This window comes from Diadema antillarum, unplaced genomic scaffold, assembly GCF_040938485.1.
Source record: "Diadema antillarum isolate AM-2024a unplaced genomic scaffold, OU_Dant_1.0 seq00000439_RagTag, whole genome shotgun sequence".
NCBI lineage: Eukaryota > Metazoa > Echinodermata > Echinoidea > Diadematoida > Diadematidae > Diadema > Diadema antillarum.
In genome coordinates this window covers 277,094-301,802 of record NW_027271415.1, presented here as the reverse complement: position 1 = coordinate 301,802, position 24,709 = coordinate 277,094, and the positions used below count along the sequence as shown (strand labels likewise).

At 37.5% G+C, this 24,709-nt stretch overlaps 1 protein-coding gene across 1 annotated transcript in view; it reads left to right on the top strand.

The window, feature by feature from the left end:
- The window catches only part of LOC139732596 (uncharacterized), a 40,955-nt gene that overhangs the window by 8,723 nt on the left and 7,523 nt on the right, over positions 1-24,709 (top strand). Inside the window, exons 4-8 of the mRNA XM_071643452.1 lie at positions 4,188-4,379; positions 16,359-16,487; positions 17,940-18,067; positions 20,157-20,244; positions 21,257-21,390. Coding sequence (XP_071499553.1) covers positions 4,188-4,379; positions 16,359-16,487; positions 17,940-18,067; positions 20,157-20,244; positions 21,257-21,390 — 671 coding nt within the window. The remainder of the gene's footprint in view (positions 1-4,187; positions 4,380-16,358; positions 16,488-17,939; positions 18,068-20,156; positions 20,245-21,256; positions 21,391-24,709) is intronic.

Below are 24,709 nucleotides of genomic sequence, written 5' to 3'. Positions count from 1 at the left end.
CATAGTGGATAAGACTCTCGACTCCCAGTCGGAGGAGCCGAGTTCGATTCCCGCCCAGTGCTTACGTCCTTGGACAAGATGTTTTTACCCACAATGTCCCTCTTGACCCAGGTGTATAAATGGGTACCTGGCAACGCTGGGTTAATAATAATGGCAGGGCCCTCTGGTAGAGCAGTGGCAACACTGAAGAGGCTACCCTGGATAAATATGACCTTATTATTATACTGAATTCTGAAATCCGTAGATAGACTTAGTGCACAGGCCACCAGGTTCCCATAGGAAACAGGTTAAGATTTAAACATCTATGTATGGAAAAGGGCATCAATTTTATCTACAGAGAGATGCCAGTGACAAAAATGAACTATGTTCAACACTTGAGATGCTAATAAATCAACTGAATGCAACATCGGATATGAAATATGATGATAAATTACACAACTGAGCTTTGTCCCAAATACTCTACATCTGAAGATCTTTTCATGGGATTGAGCTCTGCTGTTCTCGGTAGGTAGACTTGTGCTTGCTCTTTGGCGTCACATTGATGTAACTTACAAGAAAATAAAAGTTGAATAGATGAATATCAGGATTCTTGAGTGTGACATAGTAACGGGATAAAATGTATGAATTCTTCAGTGAAAATTGCAAATTCCATTTTGCCACATCCAACAGGAATTTGATATTGCAGTTACAGGTCAAGTTTTGTGTTGCTACCATTCTTACAAAACGGTTGCAGCGTCTCAACACAGTGGAACTTCCTGGTATGTGGTATTTCTTGCAGACTCTCTGATGATTCTGCTCTGCGTCCCCACTTGATGCAAAATGAATGGATCGTCCAAAGTGGATGTACTTTTCTGCACAGTGGTAGACAGAGAGTTCTTTTGCATTTCGGATGATTGCACACCCCACGTTAACAGCTGTCGATGCACTACTTTTAGATTACTGTTCTTTCTCTGACTCTTGCTCCCTTTCCGTGTCGCTCTTCTTTCTTCTTCTGCTGTTCTCTTACTGAGGAACTGGTGTGCAGTATATACTTTGCCCTTGAAATTGTTTTGTTTATCAAGTTGCATTATGACTTTAATAGAGAATGTATATTTTTGCTATAAACACTAGTGCACATAAAGGAAGGTTGACAGTAACAATGATGATAATAAAAATTGCATGATAGTAATGATAATAACGATTTAAACATGATAGTTAAGATATTACATTCAATGATAGATAAGAACGCTACTTTTCCTCCATTATACATTACGTCCCCTTGAACTCAAGAAAAGAATCGACTGTAATGGGAGACATTAAAGCTATACAATTGCAATGCAGTGATACTGAATTTTATGTTTTAGACTGTGAAAAGATGAACTCAGGAAAAGAAAAGACTGTAATGGAAGATATTATAGCTATACAACTGCAACGCATTGATACTGAATTTTATGTTTTAGACTGTGAAAAGATGCATTTTCAAGGCAGATTTGATTTTATCGATTTTGGTCATTTGTCTTTATAATAGATTCTGGGGTAGTGCCATAAAGTAGAGGCATTTAAATGCAATAATGTGCTGTGCGTGAATTCAAACCATTTCCTTACATTGAAATGATACATGCCAGCACTTTGTGCATCCATCCGTGTTACTACCCATCTCGAAACAGAGATTGAGTGAAATATGAAATCTCATTCATCATTCTAAAGCTGTACAGATGGTGTGGCAAATTTTGTGGGTACGGGCTGATGATCATTGTGTTGCTGGTGTTCCTTCTGAGAAATCTATGAACATGCCAGTGTGTTTTATAGACTGTGCCAACCGGAGCTACTGTACTCCTTGAGTCATCTATGCATAGATCACATGTCATGCTTCCAATGCAATTATGGATTAGAACAGAATCATCATTCCAGCCACAAACTGTGTGGGTGTGTGCAATATTGTTTGTTCACAGTGCAGGGTAAATGCCACACCCGTAGTCTTATCGTGTCAAATTCAAATTTGGATATTTCCTGGGGATTCTATGATTTCAGTGCTCTGATTGCTTTCAGTGTGTAATATGTGTATTCAAGAAATTGTGTGATGATTAGGGAGATATTTTTGTCAATGATTTACGGGATTTGTGTTTGATGCTTCATGACTAGTAGTGCTGCTAGGATTTGCAGAAATGGATATATTGCTGCAGCATGCTACATGCAAACTCTATGAAATGAAAGCTTGGTGAAGAAAAAGTTCTGTTGAGTGTAGAGTACTGCATCGATCTAGGCATGATGAATGGACTGCTTGCATTTTAAAGTGCTATGGTTGATGTAATCCATTCAGTTCTTATGATAGTCAAATACAACAGAGTTAAAAGACCGTCTTCTCCAGTGGAACCTTGTTAATAGCAAGGTTGTATATTATAGCAAGATATAATTTTGTATTCCTTCATATTCTTCTGTATTTATTCCTGATGTCATGAGATAGTTGATATAATGAGGAAATTTCAGTGGACCCAAGCAGCTCGTTATAGCAAGGTTCCCCTGTACAGTTGTACTTGACAGCTCACCAGAAGGGAAAAAGTCCTAGTCCCTTTAATTCATTTGAATGTTTGCCAGCTGCTGAGACTGCTCTGGATTGCTGTAGATTGTGTACCAAAACTCATTTCCAGCTAATCCAAACAACCTTTGATTGTGTGATGTTGAGTTTAAGTCTGGTTGAGTTGAGATTTAGACTGTATGTACACTTCGGTAAAAACAGATTTAACCAAAATAGACAGCATTATTAACAATATGACTTCACAGAAGCATGAGAATTATAACAACATTCATGAGAAATATGGGAAGCAAAATTATTGGAAAGTGTTGTCTCACCTTATCCTAAATCATATTTCATCACATGGCTCCGTAAATGTATGACTGTCCTACTGTGGCAAAAGGAAGCAAGTGACCAATCATCCACATCTGTGTTATCAGTATACAATGTATTTACACTGGGCTTACAGTGCTCTACTTCGATGCCAAGCCTTTAAAATAGCAGAAAATTAATCCTATGCGACATTTTAACCGTCCAGACATGATACCACTGTAGTGATGTCAGTGCAAATGAGATACATTCATAAGAGAGAGTTACAAGTTAGTGTAGCACTCATTTCCTTGCTTTATGTTGCCATACTATATAGTGTCTACAGAGATTCTTGGTTCGGGGTAAAGACGGGTTTATAGAATTTTTGGATCCAGTACCAAACCTATACTGAGATTTTATGACTCACAGTAAAGTCATACTGTGCATTGCTTTGATTGAACATGTATTTCATGCTATTTGATGATGTCAGACAGTGTGATAATGTACCGGTAATATGATATAATACAATGCAATATAATGTGATATGATATGATAAAACAATATGATGAATAGTGCATTGTATAATATATTTGATATATTATATATATGTACACATGTATGATGTACAAAATTGTATGTGCACATTTCATCCACTGTTTTCATTTTCAAACTGCATGCCCCCTCCTATGAAATCTAACAAATGGAAAACCAAACAAATGCTGATGAAAAGTATAGTCAAAAGTTATTATGTCAGAATGAACATCAGTAGTCTGTCATCAGTGTATGTTCACAGAGTGATGGCGTAGAACAATGCAACAATGTTGACATCCAATTCCACACAATTTTCAAGGTGGGGAAACTGAATGGAGTAAAATTACATGACAATGGTTTATGGAATTGGACCTATACGTAGAATGACCCAGAATGCAGTCATTTACTAAATTGTCGCCTCCATGGGAAATCGATAGACTTGCATTATATAAAAAGATCTATGTTTCATTGCATGGGATACAATGTATGCTATTATATTGTGAATAAAAATCGAGAGGATAAGACTACACCTTTTGAGACTAAAATGCCTTATACAGATGATAGTAAGTCATCCCATTTGTATACAATACATGAATGTGATCTAGTCTGATATTTCTAGCTTGTGGAGAAGTGAAAGCTATACCTTATATGACTTTTCATTTCATATTCAAACCTGAGTCAAGCTTAAATACACTTTGGTGTATTGATTTTATTCATTATATGGTCATTGTGCTTGTGAAATGCATCATCTACTGTAAGTAATGAAATAATTTGAGCCTGACTTGAATTTCTTCTCTTAACAATATGCTGTAGGCATGGTGGTGTAAATTTCTATACACATTGCTTGTCTTCGCAGAAATATGAAGAGTCGGTTGAGTATGATGACGGACACGCGAATGGCCGCAGCAACGACGCCTTTGCAGACTTTAGTCCACCGACGCAGAGCACCCCCTCTGTGCCCCCGGGGGGCATAACGGAGACCGTCAGCATCGAACAGCTCCCCGACCTGTCCCGATTGCAAGGAGTGACCACCCATGGTGTGCCACAGGTAGGTTACCGAGTTTGGTTCAAAGCTTTTGCTGCTTTCAAATTCCACAATACAGAATTTCATATATTAAGCAAACTGTTCATCATCTCCCAAGTTCTGATCCAACTATCAATGAATATTTCCAAGTTGAAGCTACAGTGCACATGTCATTCTCACAAGAGTGTTTGTGTGATAGTGATAAACCTTCTGTAACACGATGATCCATGAGTGGCGTTCGCATTTCACATAGACACATTAAGATTTTTATCATAATAATTTGTGCATGTGACATTCTGAAAACAGACATTGCACTATGATATGCTGAAAATGAGAAGCTTGCATGCGAGTGAAAATGTTCCTGTGCTTTTCTGGTACTACAGAGTACTTTAGCTGAAGATTTTTGTCCATGGACTTCAGTTCATTCGATATGGTGTGGTCAAATGCTCAAAAGTAAGGCTAGATAGCACCAGAGAGATATCAGAAGCAGTAGAGCTATGCCCAGCCACTGGTAACTTCGTGCTATGTGTACATTATACATGATGTGTATCTTTTGCAACCTGTATCTCTGCAGTTGAGTTTACTAGTCATCATGCAGAGACATACCTTATAATACAGCATTTGTGCATAATGTCAAGGTATACAATCTGATGGCATAAAATTCAAAATTGCAAGTTAAAGCACCTTGAGGGTGGAACTAGCATACTCTATGTGCAGTCTGTATTAAACCATTCTGATAGGAAAATCTTGTCAACTGAGGTGTCCTCAAAACATGAATCATCCTAGAGGCATCAGAAGTAATGCTTTCGTTTTGCTGGACTTGTGGTTGACTGTCTTTGCCTGTCCACGGAGCTGAAGATTAAGCAAACTTGATTCTTTCATGACTCAACTGGTAAATAGTTTATTCCAGCTTTACCGCCATTTGTATAGATCTCATAATGCAGCTTTCAGCCGGAAACTATTTCATCGAAAAAAAAAATAAAAATTAGACACATAGGGAATAATTTAGGTTCTTGAATTTGGATAGCTATTTCAGTTAATGGGACAAGATTATGAAAAAAAATGGTATCATCCGCAATAATGTATTTAGCTCACTTATGACAGGCATTGCATTTGTTGTGCATTAAAGCTACAAGTATTCCCATATTTCGGAGATGATGGGTTAAATTGCTACACAAAGTACTTTTTATATCGCAGTCACATTGAAAATGCATAGCAAATTGCTACATTGTTGTAGCATGCGATACCACAAAACTTATTCCCTGAAACATCCTTGTACCAAGACATATTGTATGCTTCTCTCATTACCAATTAATTTACAAATCAGGCATCAGTGTAGGTTGAAGTTTAAGTGTTGCTTCATTGGCAGGAAAGAGATAAGAAAAGAATTTAAAGATAAAATTTCCATGCATGAAAAACAATGTTACATCAGTTTAAATATAAATTCAAACTGATATAAAAAAAAAATGAAATGCTATTCAAATCATGTTATCATTTTCTCTTAATAAATTCATGATGGTTTTTGTTGTCAATACTGTGCTAAGCAATTTTGATACTACACCCGTATGTCATTAATTTGCCTCCTTTTCCTGCTAAAGTGAAATGCACGGTTACATTATTGTATGCACGCACACATGTATACTACATAGTATTGCACGTTCACACACACATGCCCCCCCCCCACACACACACACACAACAGCAACAGCAACAACAACAACAACAACAACAGCAATAAAGTGCTGCATCTTATTATTAGATGGAAGATAGCTAAGACCAAGTACAGACCTCACAATCATTCTGAATTTTGAGGAAAGAATTGTGACCATTCTCAGCTCTTGATTTAGTACTCAAAGTTTCCTATTTTTCTTGGTAATTTTATGACACACTCCTGTGGGAACTGATCTTTCTTTTCTACTTTGAGCCAAATCATCCCTATTTTTTTTTTTCAGTTAGAAAGGCTGGGGGATCTGCAAGTAGCTAATTTGAGGTATGTAATTGCCAGCAGTGTTCAATCATCAAGAATTGCCACGACTGTTTCTGAGGATTAGTATTTCTGTGTATTTTGTTAGCACTGTCCAAATTACTCATTATGCAATAGTTGGCATGGGGAATTTTGAAGTACGCTGTTACACAATGACCTGTATAAGTTACCTGCCGGTGGTTGATGTCATAATATGATTAAGTGAAAAAACATTAAGGAAATATGAATCATTGGTGGCTGGGTGTTGCATACTGCACTAGGTTTGACCTCTGTGTCTGTCTGTATGAATGGGGAATATTTGATTGATTTGATTTGATTTGATTTTGTTGTTCCACATCTCAAAACACAAATAACATGATTCAATCGATTGAACATAGACTGGACATAGCGTCATAATTACAAAGAATACAAGAGAAGACAATTTTACAAACATGAAATGTGGGGGACCTACTAAAAAGCAAGGATTGTAATGTATAGGTCCCTGTATAGATTAAAATATTGGTCTTCTTAAACAACCTAGTAACGAAAACTATGAAAGGAACGAAAGGGACGTAAAAGAAAAGAGAACAAAAAGAGCAAGAGAAACATATAAAATACACGATATATCTTACAGACCACAATTTAAATACTGGCCACACGTTGGAGACTTTAAAATCATACAATTTTACATTGAAAGAATCACATCCATACATACTAGTCACCACGAAATGACGACAAAAACTGCTCGCGAGTCTGTGTAAAGTTTTCAAGTTACGTTTTGTGAGTGTGAATGCATTCCAGCCTGCCTTGTATGTAGTACTCCAGGAAATAGAAACAGGGGTAATAACAGAGAATAAAAGGCTGTGATACAATAAACTGGAGACAAGGGCATTGTGAAGACATGTAAAATTGGATGAATTGGTTTGGAATATATACCAACTGACCATTCTTGTTTGTGCAGTATACCACAATACAAATGAGGAAATGTGACCCCCACCCCCAGATACAAACAGAAACCTAGATATGGTATTTTGAATCTTTGTCGAACTGGATGAATTGGTTCGAATATACAGTGTCTATGCCAACTACAATTGTAACCATCGCTGTCTGGGCAGTGTACCACAATGCAAATGATGGCAAATCACCATTTTTATTTAGTTTAAACTCATCTGCCTTTAATTCTTGTAATTTAGCAGAAAGAATGCTGATGTATTATTACTGCCCAAAAAAAGAAGAAGGAAAAGAAGTGGTAGATACTCTACCATGTCAAATCTGCCATTGAAGTGTTGCTTATGATTTCTTTGGTGAATTCACTTTTTAAGCTCTGTTTTTGATAGTGCAGCAGCTAGAGCTAGAAAATGTCACATTGATCAAGTTGCAACATACTTGGTTAAATTGCACGTACTTTGAATTGTTTATCAGTTGTTTCACCAAAAAAAGAAAAAAAAATCACTAAATAATAGTGCTGACAATATTGAGATGTTGCCAGGGTTGTCCATACATGTACCCAATTGGTAGAGAATCTAAACTGCATACTGTTGGCATGACTGTCATGAAAGTGCTTTGATTCAAAGGCATGATAAAAAACATCTTCCTTTAAAGGGGATGTCTAGTAACTGATCAGTGGGAATGCTGAGGGATGATTGTTCCAATCTTTGTGGGATTCATTTAAGAGCATATTATATATCTACTGTTGTGTGAAAATTATTTGCTTCAGAACGGTCTCGTATTCAAGTAATATGCAGATTAATGCCCCGTCACTGACCGGGCACGCTAACCTGGGAACATTAAACTGCACATTACTTGAATATGAGACCATTCTGAAGCAAATAATTTTCACACAACAATAGATATACTGTATAATGTACTCTTAAATGAATCCCACAAGGATTGGAACAATCATCCTCCAGCATTCCCACTGATTCCCAGTGATCAGTTACTAGCCATCCCCTTTTAATCACTTCAGCTCTAATTTCCTTTTATGGGGGGGGGGGGGGGGAGGGGGGAGGGGGGGGGAGGGGGGAGGGGGGTCTCAAATAGAAAAGGGCTTCATTGTATGATACACTGTACATGTCAACTTTGGAGTACACAGATCTTTCACAATGTTGAATTGATTAATTGATAACTTTATATACAGTTTGAGGTGAATATTAAAAAAGAAAATTATATGAAGACAATGGGAAGAAGTCTCCAGTTTCAACAAGAAAAATAAGTGAACAAGTAAAGAAATTTTAATTTTGTATAAGTGGATTTGCAGGTGATTTGAATCAAAGTTTGATACCCTGTTAAATGCTGACATCAAGTAGAATATGATATCAAGTAGGTTTTATAGCTTGATCAGTGGATGAAACCGGCTTGGAAAATGGAATCTCAATCTTGGGGTCCCAGGTTCAAAACCCCTGGTGCAAACAGTATCTGTAAAGCACATCATTCTCATTGCCTAATCCATGGCTCGACACTAACTTTTTTGTTTGGTGGCCCGATGGGGCCACCAAAATCCTAAATTTCAAATTTTTGGTGGCCCGAGAGAAAAATTTGGTTCCCCCCCCCCCAAAAAAAAACAATAAAAAACATTAAAAGTCCTTTTTTTTATGAGTCAAATATTTAAGTTTATGATAGTACAAATTAGAAGTTGGACATATCTACTCATAAATAAACTTCAACAAACTTGCAACACTCACTCTCAGGCACTCATTCAGTCCTTTTCATCCATCCTTTAAACAAATTTAACTGCTAATTTCCGGCGCAAAAAGTTACGAATTTATTGACATGCTTTTCAAAAAATTTTGGTGGCCCGAGGCGGGCCACCAAATTTGCCCTTTTTTGAAATCTGGTGGCCCGACTTTCATTTTTGGTGGCCCCGGGCCACCGGGCCACCGTTAGTGTCGAGCCCTGCCTAATCCCTCATGATATGGGACTTTTCTGTCCCAAGGTGGTTTGCTGAAGAAAACACAGTATGCATTTATTCACTCTCTGTGAAAGCAAGTACAATGTACAATTTCTATACTCAAAAAATATCCAGACTCAAACTCGGATTTGCCAGTCATCGTCCTGCTATACATATAATCTGGTTTGAAAGTCTGGATGGCTTGTGAAAGATGTTATTGTTACATTTTAGATGTACATGTAGGCAGAAGACTAGGATACAGATCTATGACTCAATGACAATTTTAGAATGCATCTGCCTAATACCCACAGAATAGGTTGGGAGCAGTTTCTACAGGCTATCAAAATTTTCTTTGATCTATTGATTTGCTCATGTTGTTTTGCATGGGCAAAGATCAAGAATTTTATTTGTTAATGATTTTAAGTGAATTTAGTTGTTTGTGTGCTCCTGTCTTCATTTGTTAAAGTATTTAACAGTACAAGCCAAATCATCATCATTAAGAAAATATTGGTTTTGTTGTCTGTGTTTGCCAGCAAAGTACAATTGAATGTCAGTTTAGATCTCTCCACATTTTGTGTAAACTCACAATATAGGGCCTACTGTGTTGTACATGTGGAAATCTCAAACTCTGGTAATTTGTTATGTATTTGTCATCCTTGGTTGATTTTTTTTTTCCCTTCGCATTTTTAAACTTGACCATGAGTAATTCAACGTGTATTTTGTGTGTGGGAAGTCAATATGTAGGAAAGCTCAAATTTAGAGTAAGTGTACACCAAATTATAAGTACATAATGCATGTTTGCATTGCTTTGTGGACATTGCCTAACCCAACAGAGTTTTACTTACATTGTAATATTTTTGTTCAGCTTTAATGGCAGAGTGGGCAGGTTGTGGCATTGTGTACAGAATATGTGTGTACCCGGCCAGTATTTGATAGTTTTTTTGAGTATCTTAAAAACTATTTTAACCCCATGGATGTATAGAAGTATTTTTTTCCCCATTATACAGTCTGAGCTACGTTAAGAGGATTTCACATCTTGGTAAAAAATGTTGTGTATTGAATTAAAGTTACATAAACATTTAAATATCAAGTTTGTGGAAGTTATTTCATTCAGTGATTAGCATTTGTCTCTTTGCTTTGAGAATAAATGTCCTAATATAACAAGTTCAAAGTGTATTGCATGGTACTTAAAGGGTAAATCCAGTCCAAATATAAGTTAGTCTGATAAGAAAGAGTAAAATGTTACGAGTTCAACAGTATAAATTTGATTGAAATTGGATGGAAAATAAGGAAGTTATGACATTTTGAAGTTTCGCTATTTTTGGGGGAAACAGTTCTTGAATAGTCAATATAAGATTATGGCAAAGTGAGCATGTCATTCACTCACAACTTACCATATAGTTTGTACTTAAAATTTTGAAATTTCTAGTTTTTCATTCAAACGCAATTATGCCAGAGGCTCAAATCCTCGTATATCTAACTGATAACTATTCTGAAGTTATTCAACCAGGAATAACGTCATGTTTCAGATGTCAATGACAGAAAAAATGAATTTTTGTCATTTTTTTGTGTACAATATCAATGGAAAAATTGTGAGGGTATGACATGGGTGGCTCACTCATTTGCATATTCATATCCATTGTACAAGATCTGTTTTGCAGAAATTAGCAAAACTTCAAAGGGTCATAACTTCCTTATTTTTCATCTGATTTCAGTCAAATTTTTACCATTGAACTCGTAATTTTTTTTTTTTTTTTTTTAAATCAGACTAACTTCTATTTCGACTGGATTTCCGCTTTAAGGATGATCCCACTAAAGCTCTGCATATAGTATGTCACAGGGTACTGTAAAAGTGGATATTTTTTGCGCGACTAATTTTTCGCGCTCGGCAGGGTAAGAAGAGTTTCGTGTGTTTTTAATTCCGCGGAATCAAGACATCAACTACTGGAACATAAGGCAAGCAAAAATATTGCGTGCTGTTATTTTCGCGCTAGTTTCTGGTTGCGCAAAATACGCGAAAATTTCAACACCGCAAAAATTTCCACTTTTACAGTATATGCCATTCACTCGATGCACCAGCCATGATTATGGAGTATATGGGTATACACAATGTAGTAACAATGCAGTGCATTGAATTCACTAGCTGTAATATGTACACGTATGTTAAGGAATATTTTGCAATCAATAAAGATATTGACATTATCATTCCTGGCTCATTGCAGAAATGGCCGTTCTGAGCATGGCATTCTGCTAGACAGTGTATTACATTGGGATACAATGTTGGCAAGCATGACTGTCAACCAATCAAGATCTTTGTAGTCACCAATTTCCTGCTTTATACCAGCAATTGACATGTCAATTGTAACAAGGGTACACTTGTCATGTTAAAAATGCTTGTTAGTAATCACCGGGGGTGGGGGGGGGGGGGGGGGTGATCAGTGATGCCTGATTTATTTTTTTTTAATCGTTATCATTTTTATTTTTCCTCAGATGAAGGATATTGTGTTTAAATATTGCATTGGTTCATTTCCATACCTTTCGATTTTTGTGTTTGTTTTGTTTTCTTTGTGTGTGTGGCAGTGAATGAATAATATCCCTCAGATTTTTGGCCACACCTCTCATGATTCATCATTGAAGAGAGAATGAAACCTACACTACATCAAGTTACAGTTGAAGAGATTGCACATTTACCAAAGGGAGGTCTTAATCAGTCTAATGCTCTCCAATACAGCAGAAGTAATTGAAGGGTGAAATGACCTGCAGAATTACTCCGGACAAATGTAACGTTACTAACCGTAACGTTACTAACCATGCATTTGGGGTTCTAGCTAATAAATTATCGGTCGAACTGCTAAAAATATTTGCGTGAACATTTGTCATGATGCAATAATTGAAATTAATGCAACACTTTGTTTGAAGTAACTTGAAATTTTGCACACTTTTTGTTACAAGACACTGATTTTTTTGTCATGTCCTTTTTTCGTAACGTTACTAACCAGCCCTTTTAGTTGCCATAGCAATTCTAATATTTATTGGATTGCACTCATTCTTTTCTATATCATAGACCTGGGAAGGATGAACATGTTTTAACATGATTTTGTCTAGAAATGAATAAATGGTGATTTAGTAGTAAAAATAAATATCTAAATTTCTTTAAATGTAACGTTACTAACCGCGGAATTGCCCAATTGACAAACTGGAATTCTGATCAAAATTCTGACATGCATACACAGCGCTTGCATTTGTTTTGAGAGAAAGACGTAGATCTCTTCTTTTTTTTCTTTTTGTTAATGAAGTGATGTATCGGATGAAGTTCATTTGGTAACAAGCTGCAGTAAAATGGTACCCCTTTGAAAACAAATAAGAAACAGATACAAGCAGTGTATCATGGCCTCTTTAGGCACAAAACAAGAGGGAACTTCAAATATTTTTGCAACACGGATGTTTTGATGACAATTGTGTTGGCCGCTCTCCTCTCTTTATCTTTAGATTATGCCTGGATTATGCAAAGATGCAACCCATTAAAAGTGAAATGGTGCCCCCATATGATCAGGGCATCAGTACACCTGTACATGCAGCTCTTTCGTCGTGAACAGAGCGGATGCAAAGAAGACCATTTTGATGTAGCGATTTTCGTGCATGCGTTGAACATTTGTTTTTTTTCTGTGAACGTTTGTGTCGCGAAAATCTAAAGCTCCCAAATTATAAGGATATCAGAGCACACAACATTGTAGTCTTCTGCCAAAGGGGACGATTTCATGAGCCACGGAAGAAGCCATATAACGTGCCATTCAAACTGTGTTTTTTTTATGAGTTTGTCTTAGTATACGTTTATGCTTCCATTTTTTGGGCCAAAATCAGGCTTTTGAAACGTGATTAGTGCAAAACGCCGTTGCGTTCATGCTCATTTCGATAGAAACGCTGATTCAAAACGCTGATCCAAAACGCACAAAAAGGTTTCTGAATAATCATGTTTGATGGGGAAGCATAAGCGCAACAGCGTTTCTATACGCGTTTAGAGTGATGTCATCGAAACGCCTTTCCCAGCTGCTCTCCCAGGCCAGGCCACCATCGCAGCGCGCGCCCCGATTTGACCTGCCTCTGCTGAGGTCAGGGAAGCAATTGCAAACGCTCTGCCAAGGCTTGAAGAAAGTGAGCATAAACAGTGCTTCCGTGAACGGCGTTTTGAATCAGTGTTTTGAATCAGCATTTGAAAACGCTGATTCTACCTTCGCAAATTGAGCATAAACACACCCTTACTCTGCCCACATATTGATGCCTTTCTGACCCTCCAGTTATTTTACCAAGCAAAATCTAAACTACATCTATGTCCATCTGACATTACAGTCAGTATGTTCTTTTTATGACAATCATTCATTTGCCTGTGTGACGTCACCGAAAAGCGTGAAAGGACAGGTTGATGTACAAAGTGCGTGTATAATCTGTGAATTACACTAATTTTATGACTGGTAGGGCAATGCTATCGTCTGTGTCATGTTTGAAGGTTGGGCAATATTATACGTATGATACACCATCTGACTAGACCTTTATCTCACCACTATTTGTTGAATTCCTAAAGCCAGTGTGTGCCAATCAAAGTAGTAGTCGTACATATTGCCATGGAAACAGATTAGAGTGACTATGTCAACACTAATGAAAGAATACTGGATCATATTGTGGGCTTTGATAAGCCCTTTAGCTCATAATGGTTTCATTTCTAAAAGGTATAGCTGCAGCTTAATAGGTGAGCTATAACTTTGATCCGATATTATGAATGTAGGGCTACAGATTATGCTGTTTATGCTTTAATACCAATAGGCTTTTTAAAATGAAGAAATGTAGTTCTTTTTTTTTTCAACTTCTACCACACAAAAAATGTTTTATTCTGACATAATTATATTACAAATGCCTGTAGGCACATTTCACTCGAAGAATCTATGTAAGAATGTAATGTAAGATGTTCTGGATATAAGTTGTTTTCGTATCAGATCTGCAGTATAGGTAATAAATGTAGTCATCGCATTACATGTTATACTATTTGCAAGCAGTAACAGGTACCACAATGAAATAATGACTGTATGTGTCAAACTAAAAGAAAGAAAGAAAAGAAGAAGAAGAAGAAGAAGAAGGAGGAGGAGGAGGAGGAGGAGGAGGAGGAGGAGGAGGAGGAGGAGGTTTAGTTTGGCAGCACATCCAAAGACAGTGTGTTTCTAAATATCTGATCAAAGGGGGAATTTTAATGAGTCACATTTCTTTGCCAGACAAGCGAATTCTTGGAACGTGCTGCTCTCAAGAGACACATTTTTGTTCAATAATCTGTGGTGTCAGTTTGAACCTGTAGCAAGAGATTTGGAATCTATCAGGGGAAAATACACAGCTTCTAAATGACATGTCCCTCATCTGAAATGACATAGGATGCAGTGTATGATGTGTATAATCATGTACACAATGTGTACATGCGTAAATGTGAGAATTAGACAAATGTGGTTCAGTGAGTCAAAATGAAACAGTTATTCCACCCCCCCCCCCCCCCCCCCCCCCCCGCCATGTTGTCACACTGATAAAGACTCACATGTTCTATGTACAAGTTGTGTATGGTAGATGTGTGGGGTATATTGCATTTTGCAAGTTTATCTCGTCTTTCCCAATGGCTTGTCCAGGAATTCCTGTATTACCACTGGAAGTGTGTTTTAAATCATGCGTAACAAATCCTACGCAGACTCAAATGGAACATTTCTCACCCCCCCCCCCCCCCAATGACAGCTATGCTTTCCAGTTTGTAAATGTTGAAAATGGAGAGTTAATCTATAGTGGGGGGGGGGGGAGAAATGAGTATATACTGTAAGTCTGTGTGATATGCTGATGTGAATAGAGGTCACCCCTTAACCTGCTAAAAGAATCACAGACTGAAAGTCATCATCAGGCTTTTCACGAGAAAAGTGCTTCCACTCCAGTAAATATTCTACCATTTTCCAACAATGGCGTTCACCATTCGGATATAGCACTGTCTTTACGCCACCACTGACAGTAGCTGACAGGCTAATGCACCTGTACCCACCGTCAATTTACAGTTAAATGCACTCAGCCCAGATACTCATGGTTACCTGCATTTAGGGGATAATATGATTGAAAGCTAAATGATGGGCTGGAAATAAGAGAATATATGCCATAATACCAGCAACTTAAACTTTCATTTCTTTTGGACACAAGCAATTTGCATTTGTTGATAACAATAGCAAAGCTTAACATACCGCCTTGCTCTCCCCCCCCCCCCCCCCCCCCCCCCCCCCAAAAAAAAAAAAAAAAAAAAATACATATATATATAAAACCAGTCGACCTTGCTTGAGTTGTCCTCGCATTAAGTCGAATAATCACCTAAATCGAAGGTCTTTTCAAGTCCTCTTCTCTTTATATTCTATTGATTTTAATCCCTCATAAGTTGAATTTTCTCTAAGTCGAAGCCGTTTTTTCAGTCCAAATAGATTTGACTTAGGCAGGGTTGACTGTAATTACTTTAGAGCAGGAAGAATTGTGTGTGTCTAGAAAAGACTGGCATGGTTTACTAAAAGATTTATTCAAATCCTGTGCAATACACAGCCTGTGACTAAGTGAGGTCAAATTATGTATCAGTGTGTTCAATGTCCGGTAATCTGGTGATGAAGCGGCAATATCTCTACCTGTATTTCATATTTATTTTTCCATGATCTTTTTTTTTTGCAGTTGCTGAGTTGTTTTTTTTTTGTTCTTTTTTATTGCTGTTGAGAGCCATATGTTCAAACTACTGAGTGGAGTACTTGCCTGTATTGCCTAGTGTATAAATGTCTTATGATTTGAAGAGTTTGTTCGCAAAAACCGATAAGTCCATTTTTGAAGATTTTGAGTTACGGTCTCTGTCATAAAGTACAAAATAATACCTTTTAAATGATATATTGGTCATTACATATAAAGGTACATTCTTGAAATTATGGTCAAAAGAAGCAAACATTTTCTTATTATTCTCGAAATTATGGTCAAAAGAAGCAAACATTTTCTTATTATTCTCTTTATTTTTCTTGACCTTTAATTGCAAATATCTCCATTTGGCAAATACGGACTTATAGGTTTTTGCGAACAAACTCTTCATTTGTTCTACTCTCTCTATTCCTTCCTTATAGGTTGGGTCATCAAAAGCAGACGCTAATTCAAACCAAGGAGAATTGAAGCACCTGAATTCCCCCAGATTTGTCTTTCCAAGAGACCAACTGAACTATGTAGATGAGCTTGGAAATGGATGGTTTGGCAAGGTAAGGTAACTGGTCCTGTCAGAATTTGTTGTCGTTGGCAGGGTTTTTGTATTCCACTGTGACTTTGAGAATAGTGGTAATTCAGTAGTATATGTTGTTGTTTTGAATATTTGTTTTAAAAACCTAGTCCAGCGACCCTATTAGGATTGCAGTAAAGAAGAAATTTGTGTAGAGGCTGTGCAGTGTGTTTTATCGTGGGGGGTGGGATTGCTTGGTGTAGTACATGTTGGGTCAAGGGGCAAAATACACTCCCCCTTCAATTGTTTGTTTGTTGTTGTTTTTTTGAGAGCCAAAAAGCAGCATATTTAACAAAAAGCTGAAAGGTCATAAATTCAGTTTTAACTACAACTGCAACATGATGTAATGTGTGCATTTATACACTAGATATCATTTATCAGTAATGTTCAATAACCTGCTTTCGAATACAAAATCTAAATACAGTGACAAAATAACAAATGATGCTCCTGAAGTTGAAGCTCTTGAATCCTAGTCAACAGGAATAGAACCATGTCGGTATAACTGGTAATCACTTGAATTGAATAATTGACAGGTGTGTAGAGGAGAAGTGAAAGAACAGTTTTTGAATCAAACAAATAAAACAAAAGAAATAGATCTACTGATGTTAAAAAAACCCCACAAAGGTACATGTGTATTATACTGTGTGTATAAAAGAAAGATATAACGATGTACATACCAGGAATGTGGTGTCCCTAGAAGTCACGTGACCATGCTGTTAAGATTAATAAATTCTCATTCACTTTGTGAAATTGCGAAGGGGGGTGGGGTGGCCACTCAAGATCACATGCACGCACAGTATCATGTGCTGACTGGTACACATGCTCCAAAGTTCAAAAAACTTCAACCTTTACAGAATTCTCACTGTGTGTGTGTGTGTGTGTGTGTGTGTGTGTGTGTGTGTGTGTGTGTGTGTATGTGTGTGTGTGTGTGTGTGTGTGTGTGTGTGTGTGTGTGTGTATGTGTGTGTGTGTATGTGTGTGTGTGAGGTCTGAGATGCAGAATGATCATGAATTGGTCTAGCAATGTGATGACTGTAAAGGAGAGCTGTAGCATGGCATTGTTGCAATTGATAACAAAAGCCAAAGATATGCATATTAAAACATTAAATCATTTGGGACTCCTTCCAAGTGAAAGCTGCTGTGTATCACATGTAATAGACATTTCATTTTGAATGAATTCTTAATCATCATGTAATATATATTCCTGTTTTGATTTTCTGCTGCAATAGTTTCTATAAAATAGTAACTTTATGTGACTCTTTAAATGACCATTTCAATCACCAGTTAATCATTGATTGGGTTCTCTGCAAGACAATTGTGAACTTGTAGCTTTTTTTTTCATTGTCTCTTTTCTGTTTAATTCTTTTTTGAGAGAGAAAAAGTGAAATTTGCATAATTTTACATAAATTTGAATAAATTTGAATGCATGGTGCAGGTGTTGCAAGGTGAAGCCCATAGGCTTCACCAGGGCATGAGGAAGACAAGGGTGGTGATCAAGCAGCTGAGAGACACGGCCAGTCCAGAGGAACAGCTCCTCTTCCTTCAGGAGGTGCAGCCTTACAGGTGAGATTAACTCAGCCACGCCCACATCCATGATGTGGCCCCACCCCCTTCTTCCAGCAGTAGGTCTGGTTGGTGTGAGGTTGGATTGTAAACTTGCCTAACAATCATAGGAAGGTATGGTTGGCATAGCAATATGATTGGAGCAGAGATTGAAAGCAGCGAGGAGGGGGTAATAAAAAGTATGGATAATGGAAATGGAAGGATCAATTTTTAAATATTATTCTTATAGTTGTTATTATCATCATCTTTATAGTTACTATCATCATTATGGTTACATCAACAACAACAACAACAACTACTACTACTACTACTACTACTACTACTACTACTACTTCGAATACTACTATGAATACTACTACGAATACTACCATTACTATTGGTACTACTATTTATATCATGGTAGTTTCTTCTCTCACTGATAAACTTGTGAACCCTTGGCAACTAGTAAAATTAACTTTTACTGTCAGTTGAAGATGAGTACAGATATGATGAAGACATGTCACTCGCATTGACAACGCACAGACTCTCCCTTTTTAATGTAAAAAAAAAAATGACATGATATGACATATGATCAGGCTGTTATTCTAAAACAAGGATACATCGATCATAAATTAGGTATAGCTGAGCTTGACTTTCACAACATAGATGTCAACATGCTGGTATGTGTGTATGGCTTGTGTTACATTCATTTTTCTTTTTTTCTGTGGAGAAAGGGAGACTGTGATTTGTCTATGAGAGTAAAATATTGCTGAGTGTATGTACAGTTTCCTTCTGGTGTAATTATTTCTCAGATGTGTTTCTCCCTTTAGTTGCTCCTCAGAAAAGTGTTGTTATTATTGTTTTTAAGATTAGATGGAGCCATGCCTTGTAGGGCAATTTGCTCCAGAAAACAAGAAAAAAAAAACAGAATTGGATCAATATTTCACATTAAGAGACCCCCAATAGATATCATAGAGTATGTTCTAGATCAAATTTAGATTGTTTTGATGAGCTGCATTTGATTTATTAACCTTTATTAGATTTGTTAACCTATTAACCTTGTGCAAATTTAGGCTAAGTGTCTAAGAACTGTATGTATTCAAAAACCAAAAGGAGATAGGAATATTGAATCCAGATATCACCTGCCTACTCCTGTATGAAGTACAGGGTTATTCCTTTCTTTTTAACCGGAGGATTGAAGTCCCTCCCATTGACACCACTGATGTTTCGGTCATTCTGAGGGGGTAGAGCCAATTTTTATCGACTTAGGCTTAGTTTCACGTAGTAGGCAGGGATAACGTCGAAAGGAAAGGGAAATTAGTATAAAGTGTGAAGACAGTAAAAGAAAGAGTCAGACAGGAGAAAAAGAGGTGTCTGGAGACTGTTAAATTGTGTGAATAATAAATTATCTATCATAAATAGCCATGTGCAACTGAGTAACATGGAAGAGGACAAAAACCAAGAATCAGGCCAACCACCCAAGACACATAATGATGTTCCTGCTTGTGTTTTCATCAAAGGAGGGTTCTCTATTGTAGCTTGGATACCAAAATATAGAGAGGCTAGATGTCATTAGTTATCAGTCCTTGGGCCTGTTTCATAAAGATTGATCATAAGATTGATCTTACCATTGATGCGATTCAAAAAAGTTAATGTTTGATTTGCTATTCAATCTGTGCTTTAAATCAAGCATGGAAGCAGAATTGATCTTACAGTCAGTTCACAGAGTTATGCTCAATAAATCGAGTGTAAGATGAATCATAGCTCTTTTTAAAATAAACTCCTTTCAATTGGCTCTTATGAGTGTGTCATGCAAATTTTAAGGGTAGTTGAATGATTATGATGTAAACATGGTACTATGAATTATAATGCTTTTGATTTTTGTTCTTTTGCTGGTAGTACTTTTTCAATCTGGCCTTTCCAAGGATTCCTGCTCTTTCAGTTTATTCCCCCCCCCCCTCCATTTTACATGAGCTGTGAGTAGATAATTTCAGAATCTCATACTGCCCGTTGACTATTATCTTTCTGATACCAGATGGAGCTGAGGCATCATAGATTTGAACAAAATTTGTAGTATCATTTCAGTGGTAATTTCTATCATTTTCAACAGAGAAGTGAATCACCCCAATGTGCTGATGCTCCTCGGCCAGTGTATTGAGACCATCCCACTGCTCCTGGTCCTGGAATACGCTCCCTATGTAAGTACAGGTAGATCTTCTCATCGGCTGATTGAACAGAGACAGAGCAAACACCTCGGTTAATATAGTTACCCAAAAGGTGTTAATGAACTTTTGAGCTTGTCCATCAATGATTAAGCTTGTGGTGAGATGTCTACATTCAAGTGTTGAGAGCCGTGTGAAATAAGTTGCTCCTTGCTAATTGAAATTCCTCTTTCATGAGAGAGAGATAGAGAGAGAGAGGGAGTGGGAAAAAAAAAATCAAACCTGTATTTTTGCCTAAACTTGCATAGTTACACTGCCTAGTGAAATTCAGTTTGATACCTTTGTCCACCACGACTTGCTTTCAGAAGATAATGTTTTGTTTTCTTCTTTTGTGTGTGTGTGATGAAGTGTACTTCCAAACTTTTATAGTATACTGTTTAACCCTATATTGGGCTTATTTGCTAATTGGTACACACACCAGAGTGCTTTCTTTTCCAATTGGTGCAGATGTCTCTACACTAATTGTTAATGAATTGAGATTACAAATAAATCCCCTAATCTCTATTGTGTCACCATGGCCTTCCTGTTCAACTGAAGTGCATTACTACACCTGAATGGACTCGCTAATCTTCAATGCTGTTCAACTAGGTCAAGTTTGAATGGATTACTGAATCCTGACAAAAAAACAAAAAAAAACCAGAATCCAGGCAAGTTATGCTAAATGCCTGGGCACGTATACAGTGAATAGCGTTACAGAATCTCTTCAGTATTTAGTTTTCTCGTATCCAAGATACAAGGGAGGTGCATGATGTATTTTTAGTAGAAACCTTTTTCTAATTACTTGTTTCTTGTAGTTTTTAGAGTGTTTTGTTCTTTTAATTTTCTGAGTACTTCTTGATTTTTATTCACGCGTTGTGGTATTTAAACCATCTACCAGCGTAATGAGCAAGGGAAATCAACTAGCATTTAGTAATGCTCTCCCTTTCTTCCATACCAATCAAATGATATCAATTGTATGTGTGTATTATTTCTGTCTGTCTGTTTGTAGGGTGACCTCAAGAGTTATCTGCGCAAGAACCGTGGCTCAATAGAAGATTTGGCACAGAAAGACATCCAGCTGCGCATGGCGCATGACATCATTTCGGGTCTTCTCTGGCTCCACCAGGCTGATTTTATTCACATGTAAGCCACCACAAAGACTTAAATATGCTATCCTCACTTTTCTTCTTTTTTCTTACTCTATGTTGTTTGCAGAAAACTGCAATTGCCTTAGTTGTTCATGTATTTAGCACACGCACACACACACACACACACACACACACACACACACACACACACACACACACACACATGCTCTTGAAAACTGCTTAGCCAATAGTGGCGAACCAGTGAAGTCAAAAGGGGGATTTTTTCTTCCATTGTTCTTATACTGTAAAGTTTTTGGTACTGGACAATTATGGGGATCTGAAACCTTCTCTCCCTCTAGAAAGGGAAAAGTTTTGCACAACACAGTTTGGAGACATGTTGCGCAATTCCCATGCCATGATTAGCAACATGTTTGGAGTGAGGGTTTTTTTTAAACCACAAAGTTGGAAACAATGAACAACAGATATTGCTTAGTTGCCATGCCAGATTCAGATTGCAGCTGTACGTGTGAAATGAAGATATTTATTTGCACAACGAGCACATATATATTTCATGACATGATTGATAGAATTGTTGCACAATTGCCACACCAGATTTCATCTACACAATTGTATATGTGGGAATTAAAAGCTGCTGGGAAACCCCAGCTAGATGCATTAAGATTTTGTCAAACAAATTGCTGCAGGTATAGGGCTTTGTCAATCTTGAAATCTTTAAACATAAATGTACTGTGACAGTAGCATTTTCTGATACGATGATCTAACCTTGCACCTTACATGCTAACACATTAACGGTCTTTATCTCTTTTTTCGATACCTGGTTTTGTTTGCCCCCCCCCCCCTCCCCCCTCCAAAAAAAAAAAAAAAATCAAATCAAATCAATGAAAATCAATCAAAATAATTTTGGCTTTAGACTTTTAAACCATAGCACCCTGATAAATCTTGCAGTGTCAAGCTCATATCTCTGAGGAATGCAGGAAGTATCACTGTATTGATTAGTTGAGGACGAGTCCTGCTGAGTCTACTTTGGCAAGGGTCTAATGAGAAATGCGTGTTGTAGCAATATCAGCCCAAGTAGTGTGTATGGCAAAAATGAGCATAAAGATGCAGAATTTGCCGATCACTGTGTGTGTTGACCTGAAAAGGTCTTTTTGGTTAGAATGGAGGAGTAGAGAAAATGAGAAATGTAAGAGAAGGTAAACACGAGAAGAGAAGAAAAGATTGGAAGGGAAAGAAATAAGAAGTAGTTGAGAAAGAAGTAAAAAGTGGAAGATATTGGAGTGGAGGAAAAGGAGAAATGAAGGAGGTAAGGTGTGTGGGTAAAGGAAAGGCGAAGTAAGAGAAAAGTTGAGCAGAAAGGAGCAAAAGAGGTAGAAGTAGATGTAGTTACAAAAGACTAGAGGTTCTCCTGTCTTGGTGAAGTCCTAAAAAGGATTATTGTGGAAGAAAGGAAGCATGTAGAGAGAGATCAAAGTCTTTACTGACTACTTTCACTTCTACTTCTTGTCCTCCTCTCCTCTCACCTATTCTCCTACTCTGCCTTTTCTCCAGCGAAGATACTTCACCTCTTTCATATCTTCCTCTTTTTCCTTCCCTCTACTTTCTTCGTCTTTCTACTTCTTTATCCTTTCCCTTTATTTTTCTTTTCTCATTTCTGTCTTATACAGTTCTAATTTTCTTACTCCTCTTTCTCTCCCCAAACAGACCTTTTAGGTCGACACACATGGCAAACCCCAAATTCTTCATCTTCAATATCACAATAGTACTGGCGATCATTCTCCTGAGCGGGGTGATGCAGGGGTGAAATTAACTAGGCGAAGAAGCTCATGCATGTTTTACACGACCCCACCCCCAACATTCTTGTACACATATACACACATACACGCATACACACCCACAGACACACATGACATGCGCGCACTCTCAACATAGGTGGACCAAGAGCAGAAGGGTTAATATTACAGCACCTATCGAGCTAAGTCACATGTTTATTGTGCCAAACATGTCAGTGCTTGTAGGAGCTCTCCTGCCTGTCGATGTAAAGCTATTTCCTGGAATGGTTTCAAAGACATGTCTTTCGAACCTGTACAGAGGTGATACAGGAATATAAAGCCTAGGATCTTCTACTCAACAGGAAATAATTATGTCTCCTCTCTAATGATTGTTTGTGTTGGGGGTGGGGATGGGGAGGAATTGAATCTTCAATGTTTGGTTTTTTTTTCAATTTTAAATATGACTTAAGTGTTCAAGAAAGCCATTGTAATTGCTTTTCATCCATTGACTGTCGTCTGTCTTAATTTAAACATTGTCTTTAGTCTATTTTTATGCCTCTGCCATGGTGCCGGAGGCATTATGTTTTCGGGTTGTCCGTCCATCCGTCCGTCCTTCCGTCCGTCCGTTCGTCCGTCCGTCCTTCCGTTCTTCCATCCGTCCTTCCGTCCGTCCGTAATGAATTTTGTGGACAGGGTAACTATCAAAATCTTTTGAGTCGGAGGTATCCTAATGAAACTTGGCATGTACAGTTGAACCTCTCGTATCCGGACAAGTCGGGACCGGGGCTCATCCGGATAAGGGATTTGGCCGGATACGGGAGACTCAATGCTTTATACATGTACATATACATACACATGCACTGATGTAGCCCATTGTAGTACCACATGTAGTAATGTGTATACTGCAACCTTTTCATTGTTGCACTCAGTAACAGACCCCAAAATAGAGGTTCGTGTTTGCAAGAATGAAATCATTTTCTTTTATAAATTCTTGGGATGATTTACCTAAATAATTATTAAGAAATGTATCAAGTATATGTAATTCATGTGTGTTTGTGTAGGAGTTCTCAAGGAGTTGGGAATCCCCCTTTCCTCCCGTAATTATTAAAAAAAGATTAAAAAATCACGGCGAGATTGCGTCCGGATAATAGAGAGATCCGGATAAAGGGAGGCCGGATAATAGAGGTTCAACTGTATGTGTATTAGAGGGTGAAGTTGTGCCTATCAACTTTTGGGTGCACATGCTCAAGGTCAAAGATCAAAAGGTCAAGGTCAAATACATAAAATTTCACTGTTTCCATCATATCTATATGCAATGCCTGAAGATATTTTATTGAAACTTAGTGTATACATGTATTACCCAATTAAGATTCTCTGGTGAAAGTTTGGGTCAAAGGTCAGAGGTCAAAAGGTCAAGTAAAAATATTAAAACTTCACCTTTATTCTCTGTACCTTGGAAATTGTTCAAGGTATCTTCATGGAACATAGTATATATACATGTACTGACTGGCAGTGATTATCAAGAGAATTTAGGGGTCATGGGTCAAAGGTCAAGGGCAACACTTCAAAATGTTACTATTTCTT